The sequence below is a fragment of the Phoxinus phoxinus genome, assembly GCF_949152265.1.
Source record: "Phoxinus phoxinus genome assembly, chromosome: 12".
NCBI classification, from domain to species: Eukaryota; Metazoa; Chordata; class Actinopteri; order Cypriniformes; family Leuciscidae; genus Phoxinus; species Phoxinus phoxinus.
In genome coordinates, this window is record NC_136887.1 from 22,822,242 (window position 1) to 22,844,418 (window position 22,177).

The 22,177-nt window shown below is 37.9% G+C and overlaps 1 protein-coding gene across 3 annotated transcripts in view; it reads left to right on the top strand.

The window, feature by feature from the left end:
* The window catches only part of pcdh1b (protocadherin 1b), a 163,142-nt gene extending 142,523 nt beyond the window's left edge, over window positions 1-20,619 (top strand). For 2 of the 3 annotated variants that reach the window (XM_079630472.1, XM_079630473.1), the window contains exon 5: window positions 15,785-20,619. In XM_079630472.1, coding sequence (XP_079486598.1) covers window positions 15,785-16,182 — 398 coding nt within the window. In that variant the 3' untranslated portion in view covers window positions 16,183-20,619. The remainder of the gene's footprint in view (window positions 1-15,784) is intronic. The other variant, XM_079630475.1, reaches the window with a different exon arrangement.
* The last annotated feature ends 1,558 nt before the right edge of the window (window positions 20,620-22,177 follow it).

The window sequence follows — 22,177 nt, forward strand, 5'->3', positions numbered from 1 at the left end:
AGAACAAATTTGCTTTGAGCTGAAAATAGTACTGCTTTCAGCCGAAGAGTGTTAAAAACAAATGCCTTTATTTGTTTTTGTCCTGTCAATTTACAATATGTAAAGCAGTGAGATCACAAACTGGAATCTGTACCTTAAAGAACTCATGAAATGGTTTGACAAATGCAATGTTTTGAATCAAAAGAAACTGCTCTTTGAAGCTTGTCACACTTTTAATTTTTAAATAGTCAGTAGCCTTTATTTAATGGCACACCACCAATTAATAATTTGCTACTTGCTATCGCTAGTTGGACTCATTCAGAAGAACATTTTATTGTCAAAAATATTTATATACAGCTGAGGAGAATATCTTCAACATTTTGGCTGTTTTCCAGCAAATGAAAAAAAAAAGTGGGTTTACATTAGCATATTGATAGCTTCGAAGCTAACAGTCTTGATCTAAAATACTTCTATTTAGTCCCAAAAAAACTAGACTTGTATCTTGAATGAATTTCAGATATGCACTCATATTAAGTTATCAGCCATTTCAGAGGCTAAAATTAATATCCCAGGCTTCACAGGTGTGATTGTTACCCTTTGAAGTCAGTGTGTGTAGAGTGTGTTTGTGTGTGAGAGAGTGCTAGCAGTGCTATCAGGGGACAATTTGCTCCTCTGTGCTGGATCTCTCTGTGGGCGAGTTCTCGCAGTGCGTGCGTGCGTGTGTGTGTGTGTGTGTGTGTGCGTGAGTGTGTAAAGATGTGTACCTCGGAGAGATCTCACAGTGTGTGGCCAGTAGAAGTATTGTCCTGGTTAATTAGCAGCACAGCGGTCATATCCACACACTGGCCTTCAGAGCCCTCTGACACCCAAAACACACACACAATTGTGAGTATATTGTGTCTGGATGTTTTACACACTTACAACACACTGACATGTCCTTCAGTATTGTTTGTGGCTCTTCTCTGTCCTTTTTCGCCTCCTAAAACGACTCTTTCTATCAACTTTAAACATCACCTTCATCTTTGTTCTTTTCACCAGTTCATCCTCTTCAGCTATCAGCACTTTTGGCTCTGCGGACTTTCTTAAAACACACTTTATTAACTCCCATTTTTCGAACTAACAATGTTCAACATTGGACACATGCATCATAGGATAATTCTAATTTCCATCGCGTTTTAAATCACATGTTTTATTTGATATCATTCTGTAAAAAATGACAATGAGTGAAATGACAAGTTAAACATTGTAAAAATGACCAACATGTTTGTTTTGCTAAAACTAATGTCATGACTAGAATGTTATGCATCCTAAATATTACATAAAATACTAAAAAAACAATCACATTCCTGTGATGGAAAGGTGTTCAGCATCATTACTCCAGTCTTAAGTGTCACACGATCCTTCAGAAGTCATTTGAATATGCTAATCTGGTGCTCAAGAAACATTTCTTATTATCAATGTATGTAATTTCACCCTCATCAGACTGTTTTTACTCTTATATATGAAAACTACCAGTGTTGCTCACACTGTCAAGGCTTTTAATGATATGTCGCCTTTAAGGTCTTATGAAATGCATATGTATGCTCGGTCTGGCCTTTATCAGTAGAGAGAGCGACTGTATTTGACTTTAGGGGTTCCCTCAAGAGGAAAATGGCATTAATTTCCATTTAAAAAGCTCTTTCCTTAAGGTTTTTAGAGCGGGGATAGCAGTCAGACACAGAGCTTTTATTAATGGTTGTTTATTGTCTTGCAACTTGCAGAGGAAGTGTCACTTGGCTGGATGCAATGTTGCAAGTAGAGTGGATGAGAGTTGTGCGCATTTGCTTGTTAGAGCCTCTGTGGCTTTTTGAATCAATCTAATTTATTTTCTCCCTAAATTATTTTTTTCTCATTCCTACCCTACTACGTTACCTCATAAGACCCCAAAAGCCAAGGGAATCATAACAATGACCTGTCCTCGAGGTCTGCTAGGGAGAGTCAGAAAGTGGATGATAGGATGTTCCCCGTCTTTCAACCTCAAACATTAGCACCGTACTTCCTGTCAGTTGAGATACAGTGGAAGTGAAGTGGAGGAATAAAACTGAAAAGTAATAATGGCATTGTGCACTCACTTTCTTGTGCCTTCTCTCACTATTTTCTATTGTTATTCAGCTTCTAATCTGCAATGCAAGGGAATTAAAGCTGGGAGCTTTGCCCACTATCAGTAGCAGAGGGAAAAATGGATTGTGTTTAATAATGAATCAAAAAAGTTAGGCAGCACACACACACACACACACACACACACACACAGCATACACACTTCCTATATTTTACCTTAAATGATGAAAGGCTGTGTTTCTGTGCACACTTTTTTTTCGGTGAAGGAGAAGACAAAAACAGAAACGATATAGAGCATATAGGGGTTCTTTGCTCTGCGTTGTTTTTCTTTGAAGAGTCACTGGTTTCCAAATCCTGTGAATTCAGGTGGGCGTCCGAACTCTAGAAGCTTGTGCTAATTGATAGACTAGCTGTAAATTAAGCACAATTCTGCCATATATTTTAAATTAGTGATTTGTCTCCCAACCAGTTGAAAAAAAAGTGTTTCAAATCTGTCTCCACTGGGTCGCAAACAGGAGGGAATATTTGTTAAATGCTAATATTAAAATTGATCTAGCCATATTATCGTGCATCATTAGAATACAAAAGTAATACATAGACATAGATGCATAAACTTATGAGGCAAGACAGAATGCTTTTTCAATCAAATTGTATGTGTTGGTGCAAATTATTATTATTTTTATTTTTTTACTTCGTGACAAGGCTAATGCTTATTTTTTTCATGTGTTAATTACATTTCTACTTTTGTTTATTATTTAATAAAAATTATTACCCTTATTTTACCCTGTTTTATTTTAGTAATTGTTCATATTTTGGCCCTATTCATTTTCCTAATTATAATTCATGCATTTGAAATTCCTATGGCGCTTTTTTTGTTAGTGTGTTGGCTCACGCTTAATTCTCGATGTAGAATCTGGGTCTTGAAGCAATAACCAGTTGAGAACCACTGATTTAGACCAACGTGGGGTTTGACCCAGAACAATAACATACTGACACAAATCTATTTCCTCTCTCACCAACCATCCAGTAGCTCCATTACTTCCCCAGAGGCCTGAGAAAGAGAGAATAAGGAAGATAAGTTGGATTGTAAGCAACGCTGCACATTGATTCATAACTAATGTACCCCTATGAGAAGGGTACGCGAGATAGAGCACATTATTTATTGAAAAACAATAAATCAGGCATTTAAGATAATCACTGGTGCATTTTTGTTCAATTTTAACTCCTTTCAGTTTTTACTTTAATCTTACTCACTAAAAAAGACGTCTTATGATTTCTTTTGGAAGTTTTTTAGTATATTTTTTTCTCGTTTATCTTATCTCGTTTCAGCCTCTGACAAGATAGAAAAAGAAACACAGGCAGTCTAACTTGAGAGATACTTGCCCAAGGCGTTATTAGATTTAACTTGTATTAACTCTGTTTAATACAGCACGCCATTTTACTACGTGAACAGTGTGTGAAATGATGGTAGATCTGACTTATCTCCTGAAGTTTGTGTCTTCAGGAGCTAATCATCACGCAGATCAAATACAGAACTCCGTTCAGTTTTCATGTTCAGTGTGGAGAGAGAAAATGCTAAATGAAAGCAATGCTGCTTTTTTGTCTTTCCATTTTCTCAGATAATGATGGTAAATTTGGAATTTGGAGCATGAAATGATGCTACAGCGGCAGAGAGAGTGAGGGGGGGGAAGAGAGAGAGAATAAGAACAACAGCAAGAAAAGGATAACAACAGAGACATCACACAACTGTGCAGCAAACAAAACAATCATATTGCAGTTCTGAAAGCTGAACGTGTCCCATTGAGGGGAAGAATCGTTCAAAAAGGTCACAACTTATCTGCTTGACTGCACTCTTATAGGCAGGATGGGAAGCCGGCTGCTTTAATGTGTTCCCCTAAACAACAACAGCATAAAGCAACGAATAAGTTAATGAGAGAATAGCTTGTTACGCTTCTTCTCTCAGCGCTCGATGTAGATTTAGTGAGAACATTATTTTAGTTATTGCTTTTATTCTTGTGCTGTTTGTAAGGCCAAGAGCCTCCTCTAACAAAACAATGCTTTTCTAACACATAATCAAGTAGATTATATATAGCCTACCATTCAACATCACTGGTATTTTTGTATCACTCTGCTTGTTTGTGTTTGTTCCAGACATACTTTATGTATCTGTGTTAGTAGTGGGATTTTCTGTGATTTTAAGTAGCCCGTTTTGCCTTTCAGAACATGCCGCTTATAATGCGCACAATACTGTCTGGAGTTATGTTCAAATACACTCATTATTAATCATTCCTTCCTCGCATAATGAACTATGTGATACATGCCATGTAGAGAATGAAAAAGAAAGTCAGCTGTTTTGCACACAATATGCATGAATGTGTAAAATGTTTCTGTTGCTGAGATTCTCTCATCCACATTGCGAGTTCAACACTGCAGCGAGATGTCATTGTATACATAAGCAGAGGAAAAACTTTCAGTTGTATGTCTTTTTTCCATACTGACAACCTGTCAGTGACAGCTACTCTCAGTTGTTGCATGAGAAAGTGTCTTGGCATTGTGCTGAGGCTTACATCATTACCATAGCAACCGATGTAGATATACATGTCCATTAAGCTAAGCAAACAGATCCAGTTTTGCTGCTTACAAAATGACCGTGTAAGAAACTTGAAACAGTGTAAGAAACTATCTGAAGCTTTGCCATTTTATCTTTTTTTATATAGTAGCAACTACTGTATTTCAGCCAAACCTACGGTTACCATGATAAGTCTTTGCAAGGATTCCTCGACTGTGTTCTGGAGCTTTTGAGTGTTCTATTGGGAAAGGTGAAGAAAATGATGCTGGGTTGTCAGATCAATATAAGGTGAATGTCCGGGATATATCGCAGCCCGCGCATCCCTGACCTGCTAAGATAAGAGTAGCTTGCTCCCTCTGGAGGAGGCAAAGATGTTGGTTCCCTATACAGAAGAAGTGTGTGTGTGTGTGTGTGTGTGTGTGTGTGTGTGTGTGTGTGTGTGTGTGTGTGTGTGTGTGTGTGTGTGTGTGTGTGTGTGTGTGTGTGTGTGTGTGTGTGTGTGTGTGTGTGTGTGTGTGTGTGTGTGTGTGTGTGTGTGTGTGTGTGTGTGTGAGAGTGTATAATGTGTGCTGTGCTACAGAAAAAAAAGGCTCATCATGTCCAAAACCAGCATATGGTCTCTCTCAAAACAAGATGTCCGACAACCATATGTTTGCATGCAGGTTACACACACACCATCACAAACACGTCACCCTGGTGATCTAATCTCATATTCACACACACACCAACAATCTATGAAAGTTCGCCCGAAGCTGCCCATGGTTTCAGGACTCTTTTGCACTCTCTTTTATAGACACACATATGCTTACAGTGTTCTTTGTATTTTTTTTTTTTTTTTGTAGCAAGGGCACCAGGGCTCATGGAAGGCAGTGCTGTGACATTTTGTCATTCTGAATGACCCCACCTCTGACCTCATACATGACCCTTTCTCCTTTGAGGCTCTTGGCCAACAGACAGAAAGACAGCATCGCAAAAGCGCACTCAGCAATATGACACTCAACAGTAACCACTCGATTCAATTTGTGTGTGTGTGTGTGTGTGTGTGTGCGTGTGCACGCACGCTGGTGAGAGTAAATGAGCATCTTTTTACATGTGTTCGTCAGCTCTTGCCTCCCAAGCTTTCTCTTTTCCTTTCTTATCTGTCATGGTGTGTAACACCCTGTCTACACTAGTAGCTAGCGATGAAGTATTGCGATGCGTTGTGCCACAACGTCCCGAGTCCGTCTGCACTGGAAGTGTCAAAGCTGCACATAATCTCAGAATGTTCACAAGATCAGTCAGCTGCAGGTGCGATACTACTTGATAAAATGGGTGTACCGGTAAAACTATACCCTTTTGTTTCTTTTTTTTTTCAATGATGTTACATAATATATAATGTTAGTATTGATGCTGTATACCTATGATTAGAAACAACAGATGATTGTTTTAATTAGTTGGTCAGATACATCCCAATGTGACATTGATGTAATATTCAGGAGGTGTGTAAATATATAATTAAAGGGGTCATGACATGGGTTTTTTTATTTTATTATTATGTTCCCTTAGGTGCAATTATAGTATTACTATAGTTTTTTTTACAATTTTTTTTTTAATGTAGTGATTTATGACCTTTTCCCACCCTGTTTCTCATCCTCTGATTCAAACAGTCTGTTTTGGGGGTGTTTCCCCTTTAAGAGTTCAGTGTTAACGCCCACTGTTATGATTGGCTAACGTCAGTGCCTATGCATCAATTATTAACGTCTCTAGCCAGAACATTTGCGGATTCGGCGTATTTAAAAAGTAGTTTAAAGTTTTAAATACATTACTTACAGTTTGCGTCGTCGTTGTTGAGCCCAGAATAGTCGGCACGGACTTATCTTTGAGCAACAGTTTTCTGGCAAAGCCAGCATCATTTTGGGATTTGTTCTCAAAACAGTCATCCTTCAAATGTATAGAACAAACGCTTAAACTAACACTGCCGTGACTGAGACGTCCGCAAAAGATAAAGTGCATCCATTTTTCCCTGACGACTGGATCTTTCGCAGCGTATTCAAAGATGTTGTTTGTCCACAGCCAGGAACAGCACATCTGCGTGGCATCGTAATTTCCCTGTACACAGACCCACTCGCTGTCCGTCGACTGAACACTTGTGAGGCGCGCGGGCGCGACAACGATACGAAATGAGCGTAGTTGCCTTGCGCTTAAAGCGTAGTTGTCTTGTGCTGGAGGCGGTCTATATGCAAACGCTGGTACGTCACTTCGTACCGTGACGTCACTTCTTACCATGGATCCAGAACGAGCTGTATTTAGAGCTTGATTAAATAAATGATTCGTTTATAATGGGGAGGACGTCTTAAGCTATGAAACTTGCAGGACGTTTTAATGGTACAAAGACCTCTTATATACCAAAAGATCAAGGCAAAATTGGTTTCTCATGTCATGACCCCTTTAAATGTATGAAAAATAAAATATATACATATATATTTTTATCAAATATATCACTAATGTGTGGTGGTGTAACTTCTGTTTCATAAACTATGAAATGGAAATATAATTTACAGAAATTGATAGTTCACCCAAAAATGAAAATTCAGTCATCATTTACTCATCCTCATGTCTTCCAAACCGGTATGACTTAATTTATTCTTTGGAACACAAAAGAAGATATGGTCCCACTCTATATTAGGTGTCAACTTTACTATGTACTAACGGGGTAAAGACGTAATGGTGTAAGAGGCGCATTTGATTGTATTCTCCTCTAAACCACTAGATGGCACAATAACTTGCTGCAGCACTTTCCTAAACATCCGCTTTTCAAGATCCACAGAAATTTGGCTGATCCTGGACATGATCACGCGAGGGCAGCAGCGCGAAGTTCACTGCGTTAATTTGATTTAATGTTTTAGCAAAGTAAATCGTGTGTTTTGGAAAACTACATGGACATAATAAGTTCATTGTAATAATATTTTATGCAAGTACATAGTATTTAAAGGCACCTTATATAAAGTGTGACTGACGTTATTTTGAGAAATTACTCAAATTTTGTGGGGGGGATTTTGATTTATTCATCAAATAAATGGTGACTAAAACTGTTTTACTCGCACTTTAATCTGCATAGCTCAGAACCCAAACTCCAAAGTGTAGTAGTAAACTGCTTAAATCATCTGGAATGAGAAAGTAATGTTTGTGTACCTCACTGTGTGCACTGCCATCAAGCTCAACAGATAAATAAAGAAGAAAAAAAAATTGGAAGAGTAGTTGGCTACAGTTTTTATTTTGCTCTGTGAAAGTCTTTATTGTAAAAGGTTGTTGGTTAATGTGTGTGAGTGTGTGTGTGCGTGCATGCGTGCGTGTGTGTGTGGTATGACACAGGCCTGAAATTCACAATATGTCAGTGAGGTGTGTTTAAAGTAAAGAAAGGCGCCAGGGGAAAAGACATCTGAAAAAATTATTAAAACAACCATTCAGTGTTTCTAAACGCCTGCCTCTTTGCATTGAATAGATAACTTGGACCATTCAGTTGAGACGTCTATTGAAAATATTCTGCTATTCAGCTGGTGTTGTTGTTGTTTGTTTTGCTTTAGGGTGTTTTTCCCCTGTTTTTGGTGTGCGTTTTTTTAATATTATGAATTCTGGAATGATTTTCTCTTACTCACGTTCCCTCGGAATCAAACAATAAAGTGTACTGGGTATAAGCTCAATCTTTTTGTTTGGTTGGAAGGAAAATGCTGGATATTGAAGGATATCCATATTCATCCCACATTCTCCACCATCCGGCCTTTATCCCATGTTATAATATGCATTACCCCGAACCATAAATATTGCTGTTCTTTTCAAAGAGAAATCAAAGCTCTCTAATGATGACAGATAAGGCACAACGTTTGTGAGTGTGCGCGCTTGTTTCTCCTAAATTAAAGTCGGCTGCTGTCCTCAAAAATTGAGCTTGTCTCCGTTATGCGGATCTCTCTCGACTGTGGTCCTAAAAGCTTATTGAGACGGGAGAGAGAGCGTAGGCCCGAGGGCAGCTCGCTGCAGCCATACATTTATTCACTTTTGTAGCGTGATTGAAGTTTCCCTCCACTGATTTCTGGAGAGAGAGGGAGAGGCTCTTTCCTTAAAAAAGAAATGTTCTCTCATTCTTCCCTTCTTTCTTCTGTGTCCCTCAGTTCTTCTTCATTAATAATGAAAATGATTTTGTGCAGCATGGCATTTGCCTTTGAGACTGTTTCTTGTTTCTTGTGAGATCTGATTTTTCAGGGGTCTCAATTAAAAGATGTTTCTCCTTTTTACTTGGCCTGTCAATTAGTGTAATCATTTATGATGATTAATTATACCATGATTTAAAAAAGAATAATATTGCAATGACCCCTATGTAAATTACATATGGAATTTTCCTGTTATTGGAGCGATTCATGTTTTTGCGTGTCCACAATGAGAGCGGAATGATTAATTGTGATTCATTTGATTTATTTTTCAGCATACCGTGTGATTAATTCAGTTAAAAATTATACATGATCGACAACTCTGCTTTTTAGTCAAATGTATGGCTATAATTTAATCTCAACTATCCTTGTACGTGCAACTACATTACTGTTTCAAAGTTTGGGGCCAGTAATACTTTTTAATGTTTTTGACAGAAGTCTGTTGTGCTCACAGAGGCTGCATTTATTGGATCAAAAATACAGTAAAAACATATTGTGAAATATCTAATATGCTGATTTTGTGCTCAAGAAACATTTTTATTATTATTAATGTTGAAAACAGTTGTGCTGCTTATAATTTCTGTGGAACTTTTTTTTTTTTGTAGAGAGTTCAAAAGAACAATAATTTATTTGAAATAGAAATCTCATGTAAAACAATTTAATGCATCCTTGCTGAAAAGAATGGTCAGCTATCCTTTTAAGTATGTCATCAAGGAAAAAATGATAATTATACTCATGGTATAGTGACATTATAGCGATGGCGTAGTTCAGTTGTGAACATAGTGTCTGGGACGCTGTGCATGCGCTGAATATTTGTTCAGAATATGTCAATATTCATGTAAACAAAAATGCAAAGGGTTCATAACTTTTAGAATATGAAATGGGATTTGGATTGGCGTAAATCCGTGCATGCACACATTGCTATTGTGTATTTATATACACATGAGCCAAAAAAAAAGGGTGATACGAAAGTGGGCAGCCAGGGAAAGACAATGTAAAGTGTAATAGGCCGTACTTATGGCAGACTTTTATATTTATAGCGGTGTTCCTCTCCCCCTCTGTCAAACGTCATTTAGACACAAGCTATAATTACAGTTATTCATTTTCTATGGCATAATGAAACTTGGAATAGAGCGTGGTTCACTGAAATACTCTTGTAGCAAAAATCAACTTGTAATGCCTATCACACCTCCAAAATTGAACTGAAGTCTGATCGCACTTGGCTAATTTCATTAGACTTGTCCAATCAGTCTGGATTCATGTGCGATGATTAAGTCTTTTTCTAGCTGAAAACAAGGCTTTGGATGGTGAATCACTACTTGCAGTGGAGCTCAGTCCAAGAATGGACTACAGTTTGTACCAAAGCAATTCCGAAGCATTCTCGAATCATCAATGATGTAAGTTCACTGCAATTTTTATGAAGACTTTGGGTGCCGTGACGGTCCATGGACATTGATCAGTTGAATTTGCTCCCTTTTTCATCTATCCATTTGTCTGTATCTAACTTACAGAAGGCTTTTGTGCTCGCTTTTCTTCTTCACATGCAGTTGTTTAGGCCTGCAGCACAATCAAACACTACACCCTTGTTTCATCTTCAATGATTCAGCTTGTACGCATACAAACTCAACTTTAAAACATTCATGAGTGGAAGATGTTGTGCAGCTTACCCTAGTTGATTTAGCCGCGGGCTACAGCCTTTCTCCATGCGCTTATCTTCCTAAGCCAGAAGGAGTTTTCTATGCAGCTGATGCACACTGAAACACAGTGTGCCAACATGTGGAGGTTTGCAAAAAGACACACGTCGCTCCCCCCTTACCTCGGCTGGCAGAGTCGGGAGAGCAAATTTGGTCAGCGGGCGAGGGCATTGATTTTTGCGGATCAGAGAAGTTCCGTGTTTAACAGATGTAGGCTAATGGGACATGGTCCAAGCGATGGTACTCTCTGACTCCGCTCAGAACTCGTTTATCCCGTAAGTGAAGCTTTGGCAAAGAGAATACGTCATTCTGGCAAAGAGCATTGTGGAACATACGCACACGAAAATGCTGCAGAGGTTTAAACGGCTCCTCTGAGCCAGTGAGAGTGGTGGAAAAGAACAGAACGTCATATTTAATGTTTGAAATCCCTCAATCCACCTGCAGTTAAATGATAGGAGTAGAATTTATTTGGGGTTATATAAATGAACTCTGTGACATGATCTGCTTTCGAAAGATATTTATTCGCACATTATTGAAGGCTGCATATATGTCCGGCAGGCTTTGGCCAGTGTGTAGCCATGACTGTATTGACGTGCAACGCTACATGGAGCATGAACAAGCCTAGTGTACACCACATCATTGTATGATGAATAAGAATGAACCAAATGTAATCACAGAAAACTCAAAATATATATATATTTTTTTAAATTAAAATAAAAACATACTTGTTTCAAACCTGTATGACATAAGATATTTTGAATAAAGTTCATCTATTTTCATCCCTGTAATGAGTCACTGGGGTAAAAAAAAAAAAAAAAAACAGTGTCTTCGTCGACTTTCATTGTTTGGACAAAAAAACGGTCGTTTTTCAAAAGATGTTCTTTTGTGATCCACAGAAGAGAGGACGTCATACAGGGCTGGGACAAACTTAGGGCAAGCAAATAATGACAGAATTTTAATTTTGGGCAAACTACTCCTTTAACATACAATAACTGAAGATTGTAAAATACTGGGAAATAGACCTACAACGAATCATTTCCAAACAATATAAAAATTTATTTTAGTCCCCCTCATTCCGCAACAAAACGTTTAAGTTTAACGATAATCAGAACAGAACATGATTGTTATAAACAATATTTATTATAAATGTCAAGCCTAATTATTTTTTATATATATATATATATATATATAGAGTGAAACTACTTGCATGTGAGAAATGTGTTATACAAATGAAATTGGGCTCACGTAGCTCTCTCAAAAATGTGATTTATATTCCAGAAAATAGATAGTATAAGTTTCTCTATTTTTGTGACTTGTTCACACAGTGGATTTTTTTGTTATGTAGTACAGCATGTATTGGAACTGGCAATGGAACAAGTCTAAATTTAAACCTTCATCAATACATTGACGCCACGAGCAAACCACCAGCCGAGTGGGAATGTTTGAATGTGGAGCAGGACTTGCACGCCTGACCCAATCATTAGATTCCCAAATGAGTATCTATTGGATCAGTCTTGCTCTGTGTTAAATGTTATTTTGTAGTTTAATAAGGGAAAGTTGTGTGACTGTAGTGACTTGTCTCGATAGCCCCGAACCCCTGAATTTGCAGCACCAAGCTTCATGAGAAGCAAAATGTGTACATGATAAGCTCTGGTGATGTTGTGCTGTATGTAAGACAACAGTGTTTCTGCATTGTGTTTTGCTCTTGTGGTTATTCACTAATGTATCTATTTAGTGCTGTGGCTACTGGTTATCTTTTAAGCTTGCTGCGATTAGAAAGTGCAATGCCTCTTCCTCGTTCTCCTGCTGTGTCCAACCTCACGTTATTCTGAGCTGCTGTTAACCCAGCCAGGAGTAAAAGTACTGCTCATGGACTTGTTGCACTCCATCTGTCTAATGTAATTGCTCTCTGCATATAGGCACTTTGATTGCAGGTTATGTTCCTGGTATTGCACTTGACTGTGCATCAATAATACAATACCCATGAAATAATATAATATTGATAATAATATTAGAAATAGTATCATAATAATAATAATTGCAAATACATTTTATTATTAAATAAACATGCATAACCTATTTTAAAAATTCTTATTTTGGTTTTGTACAGGAATCCTAATAACTTTTTCACCTTTAATTCCCTTTCAAGTCGTTTACTTAATACATTTCCCCCCATCTTCTATCCTCTCAAAAGCAGCGTGTCGATTAATTAATAGCTGGCTAATTTAATTTTCCTAAAAGTAATAACTTGTTTAAGCACGAATAAAGACTGACAAGGCAAAGTTCTAATCTGCCCAAAGTTTAATTAGTCTCAGCGAGGTTTGCATACAAGCAGACGTGGGGTCAGGGGGAGAGGACACCCGAGCGAACGGCAACGGAACGGAGGGTTGGGAAGGGTAGAGCGCAGGCTCCATCAACTCTGCCTGTGTGCTTCCATCCGTGCACAGGATCAGCAAGGGATTCTGGGAAAGTTGGAGTGTTGGTGTTAACTGTCAAATAAAGACTGGTTTTCCCACTGCTATCCTCCACACCTGTCACCCAGGGCAACCTGTGTGTTGTGGCCTGAGCGGTTGGCTCCCCTGGGTGGCTTTAAGGCACAGCCAAAAATGAAAATCAATTGGCTAAAACTGTTATGGAATGAAGAGAAGAGGCTGCATATATTAGTTATTCGCTTAGAGGTCCCTTGGGTAAATGAACAATGAGCTATTGACTACAGCACTGCCCTCACTGCCCTGGAGAACATAATAATAATAAAATTAATAATAGTTTTAAATACATTTAAAAGGATTTGTTGTTATTATTATTGTGGTGGTTGTTGTTGTTATAATTATATAAATAAATAATATGATATCCAAATATAATATATGACTAGACATCCAAAATGGACTCAAGGACACGCATAATTCATCACGAGACTGTAGTAGTGAGACTACCAAGACACAAATTTGTCTCATTATAAAAGCAACTTAAAATATTTATTTATTTATGTTTCCTTTATGTGAAGTTTGTGGAGCGCATCATAAAAATGAATAGAAACTGAGCGTATTGGCTACTAGCAAGGTCTTGCATCCCATCTGAACTCTTGCTTTGGGTTTGTGCATACTGTAGATCGTCTCTTCTTCTTCTGCTTTTTCCTTTTGTGGCGGTTAGCAAACAGCGTTTTATTACTGTGTGCGCCCCCTTCTGGATTGGAGTGTGGATCGCCTGTGACTAACTGTATTTGTCGTCTGACTTTTTGCACCGAACCGTGACATACGTGCCATGACGTGTGTGTGTGTATATATATATATATATATATATATATATATATATATATATATATATATATATATATATATATATATATATATTATTGATCTTATTATTGATATTAGTTAATATACACACACGCACAGTAGACATATATATTCAATTTATAACCCTGAGTCTACCCTGAATATACATAATGCATAAAACTGAATAAAATAGTAGCTAAATGGGAAATAATTGCCTCTGATTGATAGCAAGGGCTTAGCATGGTGGATACTGAATAATAGCTTTGATTTTATTTCATCCCCTAACACACACACACAAAGCTTATTTCATTCATTACTGTCATTTTGATCAAATCATTATGACTGTTTCAAATGAAAATCATCCATCTGCATGTCAAATAGGAATTCTTACCTACAATGAAATGGTCAAATGGACATTTTGACAGCTGCACAATTGGACATGGAATCAGAAAACAGCTTGAACCTTGTATGTATATTTCCATCCATATCACACCCCAGGGGCACGACAGTTGAATGAAAATGACATGAAGCAAATCTCTTGTGCCAGCCCTCCATCACAGAGGAGAAGAGCAGAGAAAATGCACGGAGCCCAGTCTTAACACATCCTTCCTCTTTACTTTAGACAGCACCAAATGTCAGATACTCATCTGGAAATAATTTCCATTCTATTATGGTGACAAGGGGCCAGCAGAATCTAATTAGTTGAAAAAAAGTGCTAGAGAGCCGGATTGGGAGTGATTGGTGATAGGGGCAGTGGTGCAGGGCCAGCTCTCCAGCCTTCAGGCTCAGCGGGAACACTCCTGAGGTTAACTGCAACTCGAAAGAAGAAGATAAGAAAAGGAGAGAGAGGGATTCAGGTGCCGTATGCCTGAGACGAAGGTCTCTATTGGTCTCTCGGAGCCCAAACTTTGAATATTCTTCCCTGAGTGATAATAAAAGAGACATTTACGATCTAAGAGCAAAAAGGCGCACATATAGTTTGGCTCTCAGTATGGTCTCTTTTTTCTAAACACTATTTTTATAGCTTGAATCATATCTATCTATATATCTATTCATCTATCAATCAGAAAAAAAATGTAGAATGGGTGAATGGAAAAAAAAGAGAACGATTTCTTGAAATGTGTGTTCTGTGATGGTCCAATATAAGGGACAAAATAATGGCAACCGCTGCCGCAAATCACAGGCCTTTCATAGAGTTCAGACATTTGAGGAAATAAATGTTTCCCCTCGAGAAGTCGCCATTCTGCCTGCCCTCTTTTCACATGCACACTATCAAACTAATCTAATGTCACTTTGAGACGAAAGGTTAGGCTCAGTTTTTGCATTTATATTTTCCAGTCAGAGAGTTTGACCTTTGCAGATCAGACCGTTATTTTCGCTTCTTGTGATGCCATCCAGCTTCAACAACCTTTTATAGTGAAGATTAGCATCCATTGCACTGATTGGTTACAGTGAGCAAGGGTTAGAATAGGCTGTAGAGATGTTCGTGCAGCTTTGATTTACTACAAAAGTGAAGCTTCATAATAAAACTGTGATGATCTCAATTATGCTTTTAAATGCCAATTGACAATCTTGCACACTTGGATTCTTCCAAATCAACATGCACCACTGCCACTTTTTTCATATGTAATCATTATGATATTAACTTTAATGAGATCATTGCTTCTACCTAAATTAATACATGATATAAGCTAACTGTATGGTTTGTATTATCTTAGAACTGTACATTTTTGAAATATGAACATTACTTTGACTGCAGTACGTATCCAATGACACCTCAACACAGCAAGACTAGTGTATTTCGATATAAAGAACACGGCACAAATCTTGATTCCCAAATTAATTGCTCTTATTATTCTGTTCCTTGTAGTGAATCAAAAGCATAGTGAATTCTGAATCGCGACGTGACTCTTATGAGTAAACATCTTTTCCACAAATTGTTTTAAATGTATTAAAATGACCTCATCGTTCTGTTCTCATTTCTTCCAGATCTGAGACCTCTACCTGACGTGGCCATGACTGGAAAATGCACGCGCGAGTGTACGGAATACGGCCACTCGGATTCCTGTTGGATGCCCGGACAGCCCTCACCCAACCGCACCAAGAGTGACAAGAGTGGGCCCAAGCTCTCCACCTTCGTGCCTTACCAGGAGAGGGAGGGTCAAGAGCGTCTGATGGCTGATAGCAGCTCTAAGCCTCACGGAGAGGAGCGGAGCGGAGGCGGGAGCAACAAAGTGGCCAGCATTCGCTTTTTGCCTCCCTACACTAGTGCCTATTCTACAGGCGGCGACTCCGGCAAGGAGGAGATCCCCCTCAGTCAGACAGCCGATTATGTCCCTGCCACTACACCCTCCAGCCAAGGCTCCAAAAGAGAGATCTACCTGTGATACATCTGTCATCCACCTAGGTTCGATTCCACATTTGATCCAATTTACTTGTGATCAGCAATGCCTGTGAGAGGATAAAAATCCTCGTTTTCAGAACACCTGCTAATTCTACTACACCACCAGACCCCCGATTTACACAGACGTCTCGACGTGCATCTCCAATCTCCTCATCCATAATCCTAATGGCTGACACAAAACAGCTAGAGACCTTCTTTAAAACCCTTGGGGTTGTATACAACCCTGCACGTTGTTAGAGGCTCTGGAAGCCAAAAAAAAAAAAAAAGATTGAAAACAATTTTGTGAAAATAAAATGAAGAACACAGTCACCCATGTAAACATCAAATGAACGAATGTAAGGACATTTTTTAAGTGAACATTGTGATAATTTAATGTCAAGGTTATATTCCTATTTGATTCTGAATTTTGTTTGTTTATATATATATATATATATATATATATTACTTATGATCAGACTAGTTATGCTTACCTAAAAACATATACACTGACCTACACATCCAAATAGTACCTTTTTGTTCCCTTATGTGTGTATCTCTGCTATGAACTCGAGCCAGAAGAACTGGCAAACCAAATACTGGCAATCCAAGAGTGAAATACATTCTTAACATACTTTACTGAAGAAAAAAAACATATTCACCTTTCTTAAAGCACTGAAGGGTAATTGTTTCTTACATTTGTCTTTTTTCATAGGAAACTCTTTTCTTAATGTAAAGTGATGTAAATACTACACGTCTGACGGAACAGTTTTGATTTATGATTTAGCTGTACAGACCCACGTAGCCGTGACTTCCTTCTGTTGATGGTAGTAGAAGGAACATTGCTCAGAGGATTTGCCTCCCTGTTAGTAAAAGAAGGACAACAGTTTTGGACCACGGAATGCTAAAGATAATCCACAGTATGAGCCTCCACAGTCTGACTTTATGGGACTCGCGCGAACATGGAATTTGGGGCAAAATCCAACGGAAACAAATGAATTACAGCAGGTTTGCATGATGCCATTTGTCATTTCGGACAAATTTGACAGGCTTCATCGGTTCCCATAGGAAGCTCTCCCAGTGACTGTGATACTCCTTTGCTTCATAAGAAGACTATATACAAGGAGGGTGTGTTGCCCTCTGGAAGAGCTTTGTTCAACCCATCCAATCCTTAGGAAGGAGCAACGACTTTTACAAAAAAGAAAAAAAGCTCAAAAGGAAAAAAAAAAAACCTGAACTGTCCATGTGCTGTGCAATAGCCTACTCGTTTTCGGACGTGTCAAACTCTGTTGTGTAGATGTGTGGTTTTGTCAGATATTTTTGCTCTACTCTGTGGTGACCCTGTCAAAATGAATGCTCACAAGAGATAGACCAGTTCAAAAATCATGACAGCAGAACATTTGTCTCGTGTTTGACCACATTAAAGTTGTATTCAACAAATCCAGTATATTCTAGAACATCTGAGATTCTGTTTTAAGTGTACTTTGAGCATATGACATAAGACTCCTGCAGCGAGCTTAGAAACGTCTAAATTGTGCTAACCTATTACCGCAGTGTCACACTGGCAGTCGTCTAACCAGGGAGCTTTTGTTGGAAATGCTCATTTCCACATCTAAAAGCAAGGTCTTTCAGAAAGTTTACAGGAAGTTCATTTAGGTCCGTTATTAATAGCGGCTGACGGTAACAGGGATTGCATCAGTTGCGACGCAGGTCAGCAAAAGCTATAATGAGTATTCGAGGCCTGAGCTATACACACGCTAAGTGCACTATAATTTACACCATGTCACACAGCTAAGTCGCCACTTAAAACCGACTCCGGTGAAAAAACGGTGATATTGCCGTTAACTCTGTTGTTCTCAGAGATTTGTGCTTTGGGTTCAATATTCGATAAAGTCTCCTTTAAAGAAGAAAAAAAAAAAAACTACAGACAAAATGACCCAACGCTAAAGGCAGTTGTCTCAGGTGATGGATGTTTGGTGTAACACTTCACTCACACTTCCTTTTGTGAGTGTGAATTCAATTAGTTCACAGCTGACCCCCTTATTTGAACACTGGCAGAGCAAACACTTGAATGACTAAGTAAATTAGACGTATTTCCATTTTGACTGGGTCTTTGGGCCCTGTGTGCGGATTTTTTTTCAACAAGCATTGCTGAGCTTGTCGCAGACGCGAGGAGATACCATTGTACACGTATAACGTCCTGTTCTTTTAATCATCCCAGCAACTACTGACCTTAGAGCCGTTTCCTGCAGTGACAAACAGAAGCCGCTCATGACCTCAAATGCTGTATGACAGTTAAGACAGTCTTTCACTCCCACTGGGAAAACCTGGAGTTTATCCCCGGAGAGCAACTGTCACAGATACTGATAGGTCAAATCACTCGAGTGTATGTGAACGTGTGCGTCCTTGCACACCTCTGTAACAGTGTAGGTACACAGAGGGATCCGCTCACTGCCTTTAAAGCAAGGAATTTTTAAGCTCTACACATTACTTTTTTTTATTTTTGCTAGGATTTTCAATGGCCAAATTGTGTTGCGGCATCTCATTGAATAAAATGGTTCTTACTGTGTGAAACATTGGACAGTGGTGCAGAGAATCTGATGGAAAACAAAAAACATGTCTTATACACTGGGCGTAAAAAATTGTCATAGGGCGAAAAGCAAGAAAAAGAAACATTGTATAAGGGGGGGGGGGGGGGGGGGGGAAATGTTCTAGTGTTATAATCCTGCAATTGTAGCTGTTAGTTTGTTATCTGACAGCAACATGTTTTACTCATGTGGGATTCTGTCGGTTTTTTGTTTTGAATTTATTTGGACAGTATCTAAGTCTGAATGAATCTGTGGCTCAAAAATGTATACTCAACCAGTCTTTTAATTTTATTTTGAACTATTGAACTACTGTTGTTTCATACCAAGCATAATCTCTAATTAGTTCTTTTTAAGCTAATTTAAGTTACATCCCACACAACCCTGTTAAACAGTTTTGTTATCACCAATACAAATATGTCCTTGTTTCCACACTTTCACACTTTTACAGCAAAATTGACAATAGTTATTTGTTCTATACATAAACGTGTTGATTTTTTATTTATTTAAAAAAAAAATGATGAGGATGTCTAATGCAGCACAGTCATGCACAAATAATGTGAACAATCACCTTTTTTGTACCTAAAACAGATACTTTACACTGCATCCTTTTTTCTTTTTCCCCTTTAGGTTTTGTCCACTTTATGACCAGGCCCAAATGGAATCTTTATTTCTTGCCTTGATTTTTGAAGGGAAAAAAATCTACGTAATGGATTTGAACATGGTAAAATGTGTTAAATAGTGCTTTCAGCTCCCGATTAAGCTCTATCAAATTAGCCAAATATTAAATAAACGAACACACAAGGGGCGGATGATGTGTATGGCATTTTAAATAATGGGCGTTCCAATTCTGTGCAAATCTAGAGCTTTCTGCCTGCACAGATTCCATGTGGGCCTGCTTATGACTGATGTTCAATTTCATCCTACTGTAAGCTCTATTTCATTTGTGCTGAATCGTATATTTGATTACATGGAAATCAATCAAATCCAATGTGACTTAAGAATCAGTTCTTTGTCTGACACATGGACTCATTTTGGAGCAGAGCCACCCGCTGCATTTGTCCAGGTATTAGGAGTTATGAACGAACATGTCATCGTGTTGTAATGTCACCGTGCATAATGAGGCTCACCATGCATCTCTGCACATAATAGAAGTAGAGAGTAAACAGCATCATTCTACCCCGCGAAAAAGATTAAAAACGAAATCGGTAATTTATTTTGTGAAGCGGTGGCTGAGTGGCTTCATTACTATGACTTTGGCTCTGAAATGAACTGATAGTGCTTTAGCGGTTTGTGGGCGTCTGCCTTCATATGATCTCGATATTAAAAACTCTACAGTATGTATAAAGAACAGCCACCGTTTAAATAGGTAATTACAGGAAGTACAAGTTTGTAGCCTAAGTGTTGGTTATATTTATATCAAAACGCTTGTGATGCCTTGTTTTCTTTGTACAGTTTTATGTACATGCTAATGACGTGGCTTTTTTCAAATAAAAAAAGAGAACAAAAACAAGAACATGTTGAAAGACAAACTGAAATTGTAAAATATTTTTAAAAGTAGAATATGTTAGAATGAGAGTGGTTGGGGGCACAAAGTTGGAGTGCCTGTGTCTAAAATGTCATTATTAGTAACCATTCACTGGCTTCTAGTCTATTTTAAAGTTTTACTGTCTCTTTTTATGAGTCTTATTTTCTTTCCTGAGTTTTGTGTTATTTGCAAAACAGTGGCTTTGAAGAGTTTTAGCCCTTATTTGTTCCATTATGTTCTTATCAATATCCGCATGTTAAACTCGATGAGGAAGAAAAAAAGAAAAGAAAAAAAATTGTCTTTTATTTTTGCTGAGCAAATCAAAGAAATACTATCTTGTAAGTACTCCTTCCTTATAGCTTTACAATAAAATACATTCTGTAAAACACTGTTCTTCATGAATTTTTAGTGGCTTTAAATAGCTTTGATTAACAAAGTTTCTTTTTATTTCATGAGGGAAAGTGCTTTGAAAATGTGTTCTTTTTTTAAGTCCATTCTTTGGGGAACACATGTACCACATTGTACCAAACAACTACAAGTGAACTTCCTGATTCAGCACATCTCCACAGCCAGGGAGCTGTTGAAAAGCTGTGTTTCTTTCTTCAGTCTTAGCAGACCTGGCAGAATTCAAATTCTCCTAAGGTTCTTCAGCTTGTTCTTAATGTGTGGCATTTGTTCCTTGGGAGAATAAAGCCCCGTTAACCCCATTGGATTTCGTAACGTGCCAGTGGCACTGCCAAGGATGGGTTTCATCGATCGACATGCACACAACAGGACCTAGAGTCCAAACACACACAGACACACTCCCTATCAAACTGGCTCTCATATGCCACACATCCACACCATGCAGTGATGCCATGCAAATCTCTTGGGACGCCAGATATTTGTTGGGTTGCAAGGCTTTTTTTTAAACCATAACTAATCAGGTATTACAATAAATCATGTTTTTAAAAAAACGTGTAGATCAAAAATCATTCGGAAAATCAAAGCTAGCAGCATTTTAAGTGCTTGTTCACCCCAAAATTGCCATCATTAGCTCATGTTGTTGCAAACCGATTTTATTATTCCTTGTAACACCAAAATTAATGAGAAATTTAGGGGCCGTTAACACTGCACCCTTTTCAACTAAAAATGGAAAACGTATGCGTTTTGTCTGTTCATTTACACGACCAAAGCATTTTGTGAGCCTGAAAACACAAACCTGGTTTCAAATTGCAAACAATACCGTTATTGTCTCTGTGTAAGCTACAAAAACGTGAATTTTTCTAAACGAATTTGAGACATCATGTGCATGCATATAGTTCAGTCTATATATGCGTGTAGTGTTTCTTTACAAAATGACATGGCCAACTACTGGCCTGGCATGAATTTTACAGCGTTTTCTTTTCTTCTTACAACATTGTCGTCTGTACATTAAGAACTTCTCCGTTTCTAGTACATGTTGTGTAAACTTTCCCTTAACTTAGTGTTGATGCTGCTCTTTTCTAATGTGGATTATGGACAGGGTATAATACAATAAAAAAATACAGTATACAGTAAATAAATATACAAAAAATACAGTATAAATAGTTTTTAATTAGTAGTACAATTTAAAATTGTATTATATTAGATCAGTATGATCCTTAAAAAATAATGATATGCTGATTTGTTGCCCAATAAATATTTCTCATTATTAACACTTTTAAAAACAGTTGTGCTGCTTAATAGTTTTGTGGATGCATTTTTTTCAGGATTCTTTAATGAATAGAAAGTCAGGAAAAAACGCTTTTATTAGATTTTTTTTTGTAACATTATAAATGTAGTTACTGTCACTTTTGACCAATTTAATGTGTCCTTGCTGAATATAAGTAATAATTTATTTCAGAAAGAAAAGTAAAGAAAAATCTCAC